The following is a 14,981-nucleotide window of genomic DNA, read 5'->3' on the forward strand; positions in this document are numbered from 1 at the left end:
GTTTCTCTTTGTGTATTTAACATTTCTCAGTTTGTGTTTTGCCATATACGCTCATGTAACGTCAAAATAAAGGCTTTTTAAGGAGAGACATTTGTTGCAGTTGCCTTTCTGAAGTTTGTGTCGTGTCTTTACGACTAAATAATAATAAATGTATTATTCTCAAACAGAGATGAAGTTCGCTCAGTTTGCTTTGAATGTAGAACATGAATATCACTGCGCATGCTGAACCCCCAATAGGGAAACAATGCACATGGGGAGTGATTACACCTAAAGAAATAGATCCTTTTAAAACACTGCAGTTTGTTTCAGTGGATTTTTCCCATGTTGCCAAATAAGTGTACTAACTTAGCACTTACATTTGAAAATGTCAAAGCTTTATTTAATATTCTATCTCATTGGTGTCAAACTGATCCAGTAAAGAGTCGCTGTGGCTGCAGGTTTTCATTCCAACCAATCAAAAAAAACACCTGGTCCAACAAATCAACTGTGTGAAGACAGTTCAGGTGATTGAAAGAGTCGAGTCAGGTGTGTTCTTGCTTGATTGGAATGAAAACCTGCAGCCACAGCGACTCTTTACTGGATCACTTTGACCCCCATGTATCTGCTCCGCCCTCTACTGGACTCAATCAGGAGCGTCCCTGAAGACGTGCCCCATGGTACGTGAGGCAGTTCAGCGCCTACTGTTCATTTGGTCATGTTGGGTCGATATTGGGCCTCATCAGAGAGTTCCTTATCGGAAATGAAGGTTATGATGCTCTAAGGGCGCACTCACACTGTCCTTCCGCACCGGGCCAAAACAGGTTTTTCAGCTAAAGCCTAGTGCGTTTGACCAGTGTGAGTGCAACCGCTCCGCGCATAACTGCGGCACGCTGGCCGTCCACGGCCCGTCTGAGAGAGGTGGGCTTTTGTAGAGCGCGTTTGCACATGTACGAGCACGAGCGTGCGCACGTGTACGAGCACGAAGCCTACGGCGGTTCTGAGGTCATTTCATGTGCGAAAACAAAGCCACGCATCGCCATGACGTCATCAATGCGTGCAGCAAGAAGCATTCGCCGAGGCCCAGGTAGTGTGAGTACAAACGGACCTGGAGGGGGGGACAAGGACCCTAAAGCACGGGGAGCGGTGCGGAAGGACAAGAGGGGAAGAGGGTGTAGGATAGCAGACAGTGGTGTGTACTTCCTTGTATACAGTGGGACACACATTGTGGTAGTCACATCCTGATTGGCCAGCTACATCTGTGCAAACTTTAGCGGGTGAATGTGTCCAGTATTACCCAGAGTCCCGTAGAGGGCTCCGTCTGTGCTAATAGAACTAGGTTCGCTAATCTTAAACTTGCTATGGCGATGCTTTCAAGTCATCAGTTGAAATCAACAAAGATCGTAGCGTGTGGACAAATGTTCATAGTAGTAGTTCCTGTTAGCACCTACTCAGATGATCGGACAGATAGAAATGAGCACAACAGAAGCGTCTAACTTGGAGTAACTGTGCGTTCAGAGGAAGTGAGTCGTCATGTTGCAGTCGGTGATTTAACCTCTGAAGTCGTTCAGGTGCTGCCGCTCCTGTAGATCAGATCGGGACACGCTTTACACTGCATGGACAGCTTTCTTCTTCTTCTTCTTCTGGATTTCTGGCAGAGTTGACGCCTAAAGGCAAGTCGCTGCCACCCACAGGTCAGAGTTATATCTGTTATATTCTATCCACAGGAACAGACTGGTTTCCCCCAAGGACTGCAACAATAGCGGCTTTGGTGATTCCGGGGATGCATCCCGGAGAACTTCGATGACGTTTACAGCAATCTCTACGCTGATTGGCTGCGGCAAAGCGTCGCACAATGTCGCTTGAAAAGCAAGCAACACGCGATGAGCCGACGCTTCGTTGCGTCGCTCTTATCACCCGTGTCGCCAGGGACGACATTGCGTGTCATTGCATCATTGGTTTTGAACGGCAGCTCGACGCTTTCATCACCTCCATCTCTTTCGGTGTGAATGCAGGGTAACATTAACGATCAACATAGTGATTATCACAGACATAGCTTAAACCCACGTGTAAGTGTATGACCTCTTATCCAGCTTTCAGAAAAACCCAGCAGCTTGATGCAGATTAGAGCTGCATGGCAGAAACACACAATGCGCCTCGCTCCGAAGGCATCTGTTATTTTTAGATTCAAACCCCCAGAGATCGTCACGGTGTGGAGTTTCTGCTGACTCTTTGTTAATATTCGTAGCGGCCCTGATTGCGGACTTCATGGACGTCTCGATCCACGCGTGAGGGAAGGCCGTGTGCTCGCCGGCAAAGTGCACCCTGCCTTCCCTTCTGAAGAGCTCTTTAGAGTACTCTAAATGTTGGTAGGGTGTGAAGAGAGCAAAGGCGCCCAAGCTGTGAGGATCCGCGCTCCATTTCTTCACCACCACCCCTGTGCACAGAGACCGGATGTGTTCACCGTGGATCTTTACCAAATCTCTCAGGGCCAACTCTTTCAGGTCCTCATCACTCGCACCCAAGAAGAGGAGGGAGTCGTCGGACCAGGTGTAGGAGGCCAGGAGGACACCAATGGTCTTGTTTGTTGGGAAACTGTGGCTGGGGTAGTAGATGTAACGACAGGGGCCGTCTGTAATGCTCTTTCCTCCTCGGATGCCGTCCTCCTCCCAGAACTTCCTGCTGAAGGTGAGGATGATTTTAGTGGAGCTTTCATAGTGGACCCCCCTCAGAACCTCCATCTTTCTGGTGGAGAGAGGTGGATCAAAGTCCATGAAGAGAACCGCTTTCGCTGTGGTTGTTACCAGAACGTAGTCGGCAGAAAGGTCTGTCAAAGGTGACCGGTGGCCCGTCTGGTACGACACAGTCACACCCTTATCTGATTGGCCGATGCGTTTGACCTTAGAGTTGAGGAGGATGGGGACATCAAGGACAGGGAGGAAGGCTTTGGTCAGGAGATCAGACCCCCCCGTCACTTCATCGTACCTTCAAAACAAAAAAGGACACAAAAAGGTTTCAAAATTGGGAACAAACGTGAGCAGTTATAACAGCAGCAGGAAGCGTCATGCAGGACCACGGCAGCAGGCACCACCACCACCACCATAAGCAGAGACCTGATCTAGGTTTATGTTTAAGCAGAGGCCATGGGGACTATGTGGGAACCTCCCCCTCCACTGAATGATGAAATGATTAAGAATGAAGGCATGTGATCGCGGATGAGGAATATATTTCTAACGACAAAACTTTAATGAGGGTTTTAGGAACCCTGACAGTATCTATGTATATGTATTATTTTGTATCTGAGCACAGGGGTCATGGACTCTCAAACCAGGAAACCAGTTCAGCAGAAACAGAACGTTTAGCCAACAAATTAGGAAATGTTCTGGCCGAGACAATGTGAAAGCACAAATGTATTAAAATTGAGCGATCGTACGTGGTGTTGTCGCTGACGTCACTCTGGATGTAGATCATCTCGGTCAGTGCCAGGTGCATGAGGCTCTGCTCGTTCAGTAAATCTCCGATCATCCTCACAGCTTCTGGACTCACGTCACCTTCTTCTTTCAGGTACTCCTGTGAAACAAAACTGATGTTTCACACATTCTGTGATCGATCCCTCACATTTAAACTCAAACTAATGTCAAATTACTGGTGGTGAACCATTTTTTCAGTTGTCCAATATGAATTGAAGCTAACATTTATATTTGTTTTCACAGCAAATCTTGTTTCACTGCATGTTTTCAGTCCAAACTGGTGCACAGAAAAAGAAAGGGCACCTATAGTGCGTCCTCACCACTTAAGAGGACACTTGAACACACGTTTATGCTCCTAGAGGACACTTGAGCACACGTTTAGGCTCCTAAAGGACACTTGAGCACACGTTTATGCTCCTAGAGGACACTTTAGCACACGTTTATGCTCCTAGAGGACACTTTAACACGTTTATGCTCCTAGAGGACACTTTAACACGTTTATGCTCCTAGAGGACACTTTAACACACGTTTATGCTCCTAGAGGACACTTTAGCACACGTTTATGCTCCTAGAGGACACTTTAACACACGTTTATACTCCTAGAGGACACTTGAGCACACGTTTATGCTCCTAGAGGACACTTTAAAACACGTTTATGCTCCTAGAGGACACTTTAAAACACGTTTATGCTCCTAGAGGACACTTGAGCACACGTTTATGCTCCTAGAGGACACTTGAGCACACGTTTAGGCTCCTAGAGGACACTTGAGCACACGTTTAGGCTCCTAGAGGACACTTTAAAACACCTTTTGTTTTCACAGCAAATCTTGTCAGTGCACGTTTTCTATGATATCATTGAGTCTTGGTGTGATTTACCTTCACAGAGTAACGGTCGTACTTCTGTAGCGCAGCTCTGCAGCCGTGTGCCTCCACTTCATCTTTCACCTGTGGAACAGATCATTTACAACCAGCTGTTATTTACAGTAAAACTAAAAAGTCCTGATTGTAAGTTGCATGATACAAATTTAAAAGAGGAAATAAACAGGTAGAAAATTTACCAAGAGTAGATTTGAACATGAAATTGTACCAGCGTGCACATCAAGCAGACCAATTTACAGTTAAGTTAAAAACAGTGGTGGGTGAGAGATCCACAAGTGCTCTATGATACACACACGTCCTACACTTAAGCACAGGTTTATGCTCCTAGAGGACACTTTAGCACAGGTTTATGCTCCTAGAGGACACTTTAGCACACGTTTATGCTCCTAGAGGACACTTTAGCACACGTTTATGCTCCTAGAGGACACTTTAACACACGTTTATGCTCCTAGAGGACACTTTAACACACGTTTATGCTCCTAGAGGACACTTTAGCACACGTTTATGCTCCTAGAGGACACTTTAACACACGTTTATGCTCCTAGAGGACACTTTAGCACACGTTTATGCTCCTAGAGGACACTTTAACACACGTTTATGCTCCTAGAGGACACTTTAACACACGTTTATGCTCCTAGAGGACACTTTAACACACGTTTATGCTCCTAGAGGACACTGTAGCACACGTTTATGCTCCTAGAGGACACTTTAGCACACGTTTATGCTCCTAGAGGACACTTTAACACACGTTTATGCTCCTAGAGGACACTTTAGCACACATTTAGGCTCCTAGAGGACACTTTAGCACACGTTTAGTCTCCTAGAGGACACTTTAGCACATGTTTAGGCTCCTGGGGGGCACTTTAGCACACGCTTTGGCTCCCATGAGTCCACTTTAACACACGTTCAACAATTGGGCCACGAAGGGGTTCGACCCCCCCTGTGCACGCCACTGCAATAGATCATGTACTGTATCACTCCTCTTTCCCTCCAACATAAAATACCTTCTGCAGAGCTCGCTGGAGCAGTTGGTCGGCTGACTTCCCCTTCTCGCTTTTCGGCAGTTTATATTTCAGGATGTCAGGATTCGCTTTCACTGCGTACGTCCTTTTCCGCAGCCCATGCACCAAGTAAAAGGTGTTGGGGTCATCCATGACGAACGGATTCAGCCTGACTCCCAGTTCTTTAGCAAACCAGCGGACGATTCTGTGACGAGACGAGAGAACGACAGCGCGTATGCAGCATTTCTATATACATTTGAGATCTCTGTTAGGAGAATGGAAAACTGCTACTGGACCCATTCACACATCACTTAATATCATTCAGCCTTTGCTAACAAGAAGTGATGACTGGTGCTTTTTCATGCGGTGCACACCCAGAACAAGAGTGCTGGATGTTCTGTAAATGATGTTTGCTTTAGTAGTTGGGTGTTGCGACACTAACTACCCGATAAAGACCATTTGTGACCATCCAAAGGTTGTAACAGTGTTGTATTGCAATTTGAAGTTACTCACTGGTGAGAACGAGGGATCCTCATGGCTCCAAGTTCAGCGTGCCAACCCTCGTCTTCATTCCTGTAGGTCTCCACCCGTCCCCCAACACGACCACTGGACTCTATGATGGTGACCTTGTCGAAACAGATAAATCTTTACCTAGTTGTCCAATATATAACTGAAGGACCTCACCCCCAGACCTCCTCACGCAGCCTCCGTGCCGGTACCTCAAACACCCTCAAAGTCCCCAGAGCCAGGCTCCGCTCCACCCTGGGTGATGGGGCCTAGGTTGTGGAACGCCCTCCCTGACCCCCTGAGGGCCACTCAGACTTCAGACGCTTCCTGTTCCCCAAAGCATTATGCTAAATGTCTTTTAGATGTTCTGCTTATAACTCATTACTTAGAGCAATACAAATGAAACGTATTATTCCATCCCAGCAACTTTTAGAGACCTGAAACGCTCCAGTTCATTCTGAGCTCAGTTGAAGAGATGGTTAATTGGTGCTCAGCTCTGCCCGCGCTAACACTTGATGACACCTTCCTGTCCTCGGTCCGTCTGTGCTGAACCTGCAGCCATCTTCTCTTTGCACTGCGTGCGTCTCATCGTGCTCTTATTGTATTGCATGCGTTCTGTATTTGTGCATCTGCTCTGCGTGCTGTGATGCATCTTGCGTCTTGAATGGTGTTTTCTTACTGTTTTGTTAACTGCTGTGCATGTTTTGTAGCTTGCCCTGGCTAACTTTGTCATTTTAATCTAATTGTTTCTATATTCTGTTCGGTTTTTAGGGCGACTTTAACGTCTGTCTGGGGACGACAGACGAAAAATAGCTTAATTTACAGTCATGTTATTAATGTGCACTGAACCTGTTTTCAAATAAACTAAACTTAATTATTAAAGTTTTGATTTTTGATATTATCGAACATACAGGACCTTGAACCCAGACAGAGTTTTAGGAGCACATGGATTTTATATATTTATTCTATGTAAAGTGGATTTGTTTGTATATTATCCACAGACGTGCAGGTTAAATGTGCCTTTAATGTCCCTCCCTTTAATGTTTGTTTAATCACAGTGCATCTAAAGATTGTTGTTGTGACCTTTATGAGAAAGTGATTTTGGTTCTTATCCTGACAGAAGTATAAAGGTGAACCCTAACATTTGTATTATTATTCGCTCTACCGCACAGTTGTGACGAAAAGAGAGCTGAGGAAGGCAAAGCTCTCGATCTACTGGTCAATCTTCGTTCCTACCCTCACCTGTGGTCCTGAAAGCTGGGTCAAGAACCAGGTCGCGGGTCCAAGCGTCTGAAATGTGTTTCCTCAGGAGGGGGTCTGGAGTCTCCCTTAGAGAGAGGGGGAGAAGTTCAGCATCCGTGAGGAACTCGGAGTAGAGCCGCTGCTCCTTTGCGTTGAAAGGAGCCAGTTGAGGTGGTTCAGGATCATCTGGTCTGGATGAACCCTGGGCGCCTCCCTAGGGAGGTGTTCCAGGCACGTCCAGCTGGGAGGAGGCCTCGGGGAAGACCCAGGACCAGGTGGAGAGATTAGATCTCCACACTGGCCTGGGAACGCCTCAGGATCCCCTAGTTAGAGCTGGTTAATGTGGCCCGGGAAAGGGAAGTTTGGGGTCCCCTGCTAAAGCTGCTGCCCCCGAGACCCGACCACGGATAAGAGGCTGAAGATGAGATGGTTGTTTCACATCTGCAGCTTCTGGAAATGTTTCTCTGCCCCCCGGTGCTCAACAGCATAATAACTTTACCTTGAGAGTTTCCACTTGTCTCATGTACCTTGTGTCCTGCGTCTTGCAGTAACTTGGCAGCCGTCAGTCCAGCCACGCCAGCTCCGACAACAACAACACGATGAGACGTATTCATGCACGGAAGGCCGTCTTTCGCAGTCTGCAGCAGCTCGGGGTAGTCTTTGTCCTCCAGACAATCAGCCAGGTGCTCCTTCATGCTGACAGCAGCGGTGTTGCTGTGGTACAATGTGAGGAGCAGCACACCAGCAGCAACTGGAAACACACACAGAGAAGAATACGGCATTTCACTCCAACGGGAAACTCTCACGGAGAGATTTCTAACCTTCCGTGATGCTGGGATATTTAATGCAGCATGTGGAGAGGACTAAAGTCAGGGCGGGTCAGTCTCCGTGCTTTACTTACCTATAAAAACCAAATACGTCATGAGGTCACGCCCGTGTAAGTCTGTGCATGGGAAATATGTTCCTGAGGTACGCTACAGTGACTGCTAACAGTCACTGAAACCTCAAAGTACAGTTAGTAGTCCTGACTGATGGAGTCAGCATGTGCGGCTGGGAGACATCACACCCGGTTCAAGGCCAACCAGCACCGGTGCACCGCAGGGCTGTGTCCTTTGCCCTCTTCTCTTCTCTCTCTACATAAACGACTGCACTACCAGGGTCCCAGCTGTCAGACTCCTAAAGTTTGCAGATGACACCACTGTCATCGGACTTATCCAGGATGGTGAAGTGACGTGACGTTGAGCAGCTGGCAGTCAACGCTCTAAAGACTGTTGAGGACGGTGGACTTTAGGAAACACCCCCCCAGCACTGGCACTGCCCCCCCCCCTCACAACTTTAAACAGCCTGGTGTCCAGAGAGGACTCATTCATGGAAACCCCATCGTCCTCTTTAGGCTTTCTAATTCTTTACACTGCATTTAATTTAGCTGCCACTTTTGTCCAAAGCAACTTCCTATAAATGACATGAACGTGAACTCATTTTTATTTTTATTGATTTGTTCCTTTCGTGAAAATGTCTCTTCATTACATTGCACACACAATGATAATGTTTCTACTGTTCTGCTGTATTAACCGCCATAGCATACAAGTCATATTCACATTACTATAGATTACTATAGTTACTGGAAGTGTGTCTCTCTCTGTCCATCTGTCTGCCTTTTCTCTCTGTCTCTCTCCTGTTCTGCAGACAGACGTCCGTCCTCCACAGAGCTCTTTCTGTTCCTTCATGTCTGTTAAAGGGAAGGTTTTCAACGCCACTGTGTGACCAAGATTGCTGCTCGTGGGGGAATTGTTGGGTCACAGAGTTTGGTCTTTACCTACTCTGTAAAGTGTCCTGAGAGAACTGAATTGAGATACATCCACGATATGATTAAAAAAATGAAGTGTGCACTATTAAGTCGATGAGTTAAGGAGAACTTTCACGTAAAGCCTGTGAAGTCCAGTAAGGACGGCCCTCTGCTCGTTTCATCACGCAGGGAAAACACTCAGCTAAAAGGAGAAGTAGTGCACGGCTTTCATTCAGTGAGTCAGAGCTGCAGACGAGGAAGCAGGTGGAGGAACGGACCACTGTCAGGTCTGCACGTACAGAGTCAACGCTAAAGACCGTTAAGTGTCCACCGGTCTGTAAAAATGGATTCATTACACGGGAGAGAGCTCTTATATACTTTTATTCACTTTGGGCGTTTTAAAAAGATTCACATCCAAAAGTAAAGACTCACAAGACGTCCACTTGACCCCGTGAGGATCCATCTCAGTGCGGCAGCTCGTCGCGTTCCCGTCTGTGGTTGGGGGGGGGGGGGGTAACACAGACACAAGGTTTGAACACTGACACACGTCGCATGTTAAAGTTGTGTTATATTTAGTTTGGGTGTAACATTAAGAAGAATTCTTACTTTATGAATCATGCATGTTTCACACACACACACACACACACACACACACACACACACACACACACACACACACACACACACACACACACACACACACACACACACACACACACACACACACACACACACACACACACACACACACACACACACACACACACACACACACACACACACACACACACACACACACACACACACACACACACACACACACACACACACACACACTCTTAAGGAGAGATGTTAGATTGAGGGGGCTGCCAGTGACCGGTGTCCCGAGCAGTTGGGGGTTTGGTGCCTTGCTCAACAGCACCTCGGCAGTGCCAAGGAGGTGAACTGACACCTCTCCAGCCACCAGTCTACACTCCATTCATGGTCCACACAGGGACTTGAACCAGCGATCCTACAGTTCCCAGCCAAGTCACCTATGGACTGAGCTACTGCTAGATTTCGATTGCAACCGTTCACTTATCTTCATTTCATTTATTTATTTTTACACAGGCGGTTATTGTGTTGTTTGTTGGTGATTGTTTGTTTTGTCGAGCATCTTAAATAAACAAAAAACAAAAAAAAGGGACAGGAAGAAAACCTACAGTCCTAATAAGTATAAGTATTAATAAGCTAATGCTTCTTTTCAAACATACAAAGGGTTTTAATGACTCGTGCCTCAAGCGTCATTTATTTTTCACATGTTTGAAATAAAGCATTCATTCATTCATTCATTAGAAGTCAGTTGCAGATATCTTGTAAATGCCTTATTTATTAAAACATACTGAAATTAAATCAAATAAGAAAGAACTAACCACTGATCAGTTATGCTGATCTACTCATGAATGAGAGCAGATGAAGTGATTCCTACCTTTGAGGAGCTTGAACAGCAGAAGATCTGCAGAATCTGATGCAACAGTGAACAGATGTGAGCCTCTTTTATACCCAACGTCTCCTCAACGCTGGGATTTTCCTCTCATCTGACCGGACGGCGCACGCAGGCCGTGACTCCGTGGATGTCAGGGTTTCAGTTTCGTTTTGAACCAGGTGAACCGTGGTCACCGCCCGGGTCAGGTCTCATGATCACAAATGTTTCTGCTGTTACTCAACATCACCGAGGAGACCGTGTGTCATCGGGCGGGAAACCTGCCAAAATACCCAAGAATGAGGAAATACGTCAAGTGTTTCTTTATCCAGGCTTTCATCTTACGTTCCAACGGCTCAGCACACTCGTCACCCCACAGTCACATGTTTCAGTCAGGTCTAAATAAAGGAGCATCTTCAACTAGTTTTATTAACTCTAAAGATGCCCTATTATTCTAGTGTTCAGGGTCATATTTGGATCTTTGGGTCAGCTATAGTTGGTTTACATGCTTTGATCCTAAAAACACACTGTCTGTGCAGCACCTCTGTGGCAGGCTCTGTCAGGGTAACATGAACATGGACTATGATACGGTTCTTTCATCATTAGAAATGATGTAAACCTTTTTTTGCTGTTCAAAAATTTGACTCACCAAAATAAAGCATTCATTCCTGAGTGGCAACAATTGGTGGTGTTTTATTAATTCAACCCAAAAGGTCAGAGCCTGAACCCGTCGTGGCACAGACTTTGTGAAGAGGACACTTTAGCACACGTTTATGCTCCTAGAGGACATTTGAACACACGTTTGTGCTCCTAGAGGACACTTTAGCACACGTTTATGCTCCTAGAGGACACTTTAGCACACGTTTATGCTCCTAGAGGACACTTTAACACACGTTTATGCTCCTAGAGGACACTTTAACACACGTTTATGCTCCTAGAGGACACTTTAACACACGTTTATGCTCCTAGAGGACACTTGAACACACGTTTATGCTCCTAGAGGACACTTGAACACACGTTTATGCTCCTAGAGGACACTTTAGCACACGTTTATGCTCCAAGAGGAGACTTTAACACACGTTTATACTCCTAGAGGACACTTTAACACACGTTTATGCTCCTAGAGGAGACTAACACACGTTTATGCTCCTAGAGGACACTTTAACACACGTTTATGCTCCTAGAGGACACTTTAACACACGTTTATGCTCCTAGAGGAGACTAACACACGTTTATACTCCTAGAGGACACTTTAACACACGTTTATGCTCCTAGAGGAGACTAACACACGTTTATACTCCTAGAGGACACTTTAACACACGTTTATGCTCCTAGAGGAGACTTTAACACACGTTTATGCTCCTAGAGGAGACTTTAACACACATTTATAGAATAGAATAGCCTTTATTGTCATTGCATTTGCATACAACGAAATTGGAGTGCTACTCCCCCTTGGTACATTTTTAGAAAATATATAATAAACTAAGCAAAGTATAATATAAGCAATAAACACACAATATAGTATAAACAATATAATAATGTGAACAGTATAAACAGATGGGTGGAGAACAGAAACTATACTAAAATATATATATTTAGGGTGGAGCATGTTATTGCACAAGAGTTTTAAAGTGGCTTTTTTTTCGGTTTAAAATGCTCCTAGAGGACACTAACACATTTTTAGTGTCCTCTAGGAGCATAAATGTCTGGTAAAGTGTAAGACTGTGGCTCTGAAAAAACCTATGATTTGAGATGATAAATAAACCGAAATGGCACGGCAGCCATGTTGCACAAACAGAGATGGTACAGCGTCCATTATAGAAGGACACACTGGTCCAATATCAAAGCCGTATATTTGGAGGCGCGGCGGCCGATCACAAACAAAGGAAATTGAAATTTCACTTACCTGTCGTAGAGCTTCCTGGAAAGGAAAAGTTATTGCACCAATATTTATATTTTATATTTATCCAAGCTGATTACATAAGAGTGCATTGGCACGGCGGCCATGTTGGACAGAAACAAACGGCACGGCGGCCATGTTGGACAGAAACAAACGGCACGGCGGCCATGTTAGAGAGTAACAAACAGCACGGCGGCCATGTTAGAGAGTAACAAACGGCACGGCGGCCATGTTAGAGAGTAACAAACGGCACGGCGGCCATGTTGGACAGAAACAAACAAAACAGATCTAAAGAAAATATAAAATGACACTTACCTGTCGTAGAGCTTCCTGAAAAGGAAAAGTTACTGCACCAATATTTATCAAAACTGATTTCATAGAGTGCAATGGAACAGAGGCCATTAAGGTGAGACAAGATTTATAATTCTTCCACCTGCCAAACATCAACTCCATACTGATCACACCTGTATAAATGTACCTGATATATTACTTATTTATGCTGTTAAACTCAACTACTCATTAAATCCAATTGTGATTATAGTGTTCTAAATTTCACTGTAGTTTTTGGAAACCTAATTTAATTCTATCTATTCCCTTCTGGAAGAAGGTAAACATTTCACTGTTTTACTGTTTATGATTGTGTGTGTGACAAACTGACATGATTGGAGGTAAATCAAAATGGCACAGCGGCCATGTTGGAGAGATAGTGAAAGAGATGAACACTGAGATTATCAGTCGGCGTGGCGGCCAACCAAAGAAATGTCACAGATGTAAAAAAGTACATTTCACCGACCTTCTGTAGATTCTCAAGATAAAATAATCAAATCAGCGCTGCAGGAGGACTAAAGTTCAGCCTATCAGTGCCACAGGGGACTAACGCACTCTGCTTTAAAATCTGGTGAGTTATAGTTTAGTCAAATCGACTTTAGATATGCAAGATTGCACCATCTTGTACAGACAGACACACGGGTCATGGCAGCCATCTTGTACAGACAGACACACGTCATGGCAGCCATCTTGTACAGACAGACACACGTCATGGCAGCCATCTTGTACAGACAGACACACGTCATGGCAGCCATCTTGTACAGACAGACACACACGTCATGGCAGCCATCTTGTACAGACAGACACACATGTCATGGCAGCCATCTTGTACAGACGGACACACGTCATGGACGTCATGAAAGCGAGAACGGTTGATCAACTGGATAACAAAGTGATAAAGAGGCACAGGGGCCAACCATGAACACACTGACCCAGAGGAAAAACCTGACTATTCATTGTTTCAGTTAAATTTATAGACTCAGTTCTTCTATTATTTATCTGTGTGTGCGCGTGTGCGTGTGTGTGTGTGTGTGGTGTGTGTGTGTCTTATCTAAGCAAAGGCGCGGCGGCCAAACCAAAACCACCCCGCCTTAAAGAGGAAGAAAAATCCGACTCACCTTTTGAAAATCTGCCTGAAAACAAAAACACACAGACTTGTTTCACTGAGGTCCATTGGATCAATGCTAAAATGACAACAGCGCTGCAGATGTGACAACAACAGGCGACCGACAACACAAACACCACACAAACTTTAACACAAATCAACTGCAGAGAAGGACTTATCCTTTGATTTCATCATGGCTGCTGTTTGTGGCACAACAGCAACTTTTTAACTTACATTTTAAGTGAATTATTGATAAAATTAGCTCACAGGCAGGTAAATAAACATGTGCAGATGCATGTCCTGACACAAGGGCCAGACAACAGAAGCACTGTAGCCTCTGACAAACAGAGCACAGGTGGAAATGAACCGGTGTTTGCCACCGTGATGGAGCTGATTAGGGGAATGGGAAACAGGTGAGCGTGTGGTGCAGAGCCAGGCCAGGTGAGGAGGTGGGAGGGGCATGTGTGGGAGCAGGTGAGGAGGTGGGAGGGGCATGTGTGGGAGCAGGTGAGGAGGGGGGAGGGGCATGTGTGGGAGAAGGTGAGGAGGTGGGAGAGGCATGTGTGGGAGCGGGTGATGAGGTGGGAGGGGCATGTGTGGGAGAAGGTGATGAGGTGGGAGGGGCATGTGTGGGAGCAGGTGAGGAGGCGGGAGGGGCATGTGTGGGAGCAGGTGAGGAGGTGGGAGCAGGTGAGGAGGTGGGAGGGGCAGGTGTGGGAGCAGGTGAGGAGGGGGGAGGGGCATGTGTGGGAGCAGGTGAGGAGGTGGGAGGGGCATGTGTGGGAGCAGGTGAGGAGGGGGGAGGGGCATGTGTGGGAGCAGGTGATGAGGTGGGAGGGGCATGTGTGGGAGAAGGTGATGAGGTGGGAGGGGCATGTGTGGGAGCAGGTGAGGAGGCGGGAGGGGCATGTGTGGGAGTAGGTGAGGAGGGGGGAGGGGCATGTGTGGGAGTAGGTGAGGAGGTGGGAGGGGCATGTGTGGGAGCAGGTGATGAGGTGGAGGGGCATGTGTGGGAGCAGGTGAGGAGGGGGGAGGGGCATGTGTGGGAGTAGGTGAGGAGGTGGGAGGGGCAGGTGAGGAGGCGGGAGGGGCATGTGAGGAGGTGGGAGGGGCATGTGAGGGAGCAGGTGAGGAGGTGGGAGGGGCATGTGTGGGAGCAGGTGAGGAGGTGGGAGGGGCATATGCTGGAGCAGGTGAGGAGGGGGGAGGGGCATGTGTGGGAGCAGGTGAGGAGGTGGGAGGGGCATGTGTGGGAGCAGGTGAGGAGGTGGGAGGGGCATGTGTGGGAGCAGGTGAGGAGGTGGGAGGGGCAGGTGTGGGAGCAGG

General features: G+C 46.6%; 1 protein-coding gene across 1 annotated transcript; it reads right to left on the minus strand.

Moving 5' to 3' along the window:
• Positions 1 to 1,543: 1,543 nt before the first annotated feature.
• Positions 1,544 to 10,401, minus strand: LOC310963906 (L-amino-acid oxidase-like; the record flags this gene model as incomplete). The annotated part of the gene is made up of 9 exons (XM_083936863.1): positions 10,330 to 10,401; positions 9,294 to 9,353; positions 7,603 to 7,826; positions 5,840 to 5,952; positions 5,330 to 5,531; positions 4,323 to 4,391; positions 3,410 to 3,546; positions 2,170 to 2,961; positions 1,544 to 1,559 (listed from the first exon to the last, which is right to left on the minus strand). The coding sequence occupies exons 2-9, from the start codon at positions 9,322 to 9,324 to the stop codon at positions 1,544 to 1,546; spliced, it is 1,584 nt and encodes a 527-aa protein (XP_083792989.1). The 5' UTR covers positions 9,325 to 9,353; positions 10,330 to 10,401.
• Positions 10,402 to 14,981: the final 4,580 nt, after the last annotated feature.

The sequence above is a fragment of the Echiichthys vipera genome (assembly GCF_963691815.1).
Source record: "Echiichthys vipera genome assembly, chromosome: 22".
Taxonomy (NCBI): Eukaryota; Metazoa; Chordata; class Actinopteri; order Perciformes; family Trachinidae; genus Echiichthys; species Echiichthys vipera.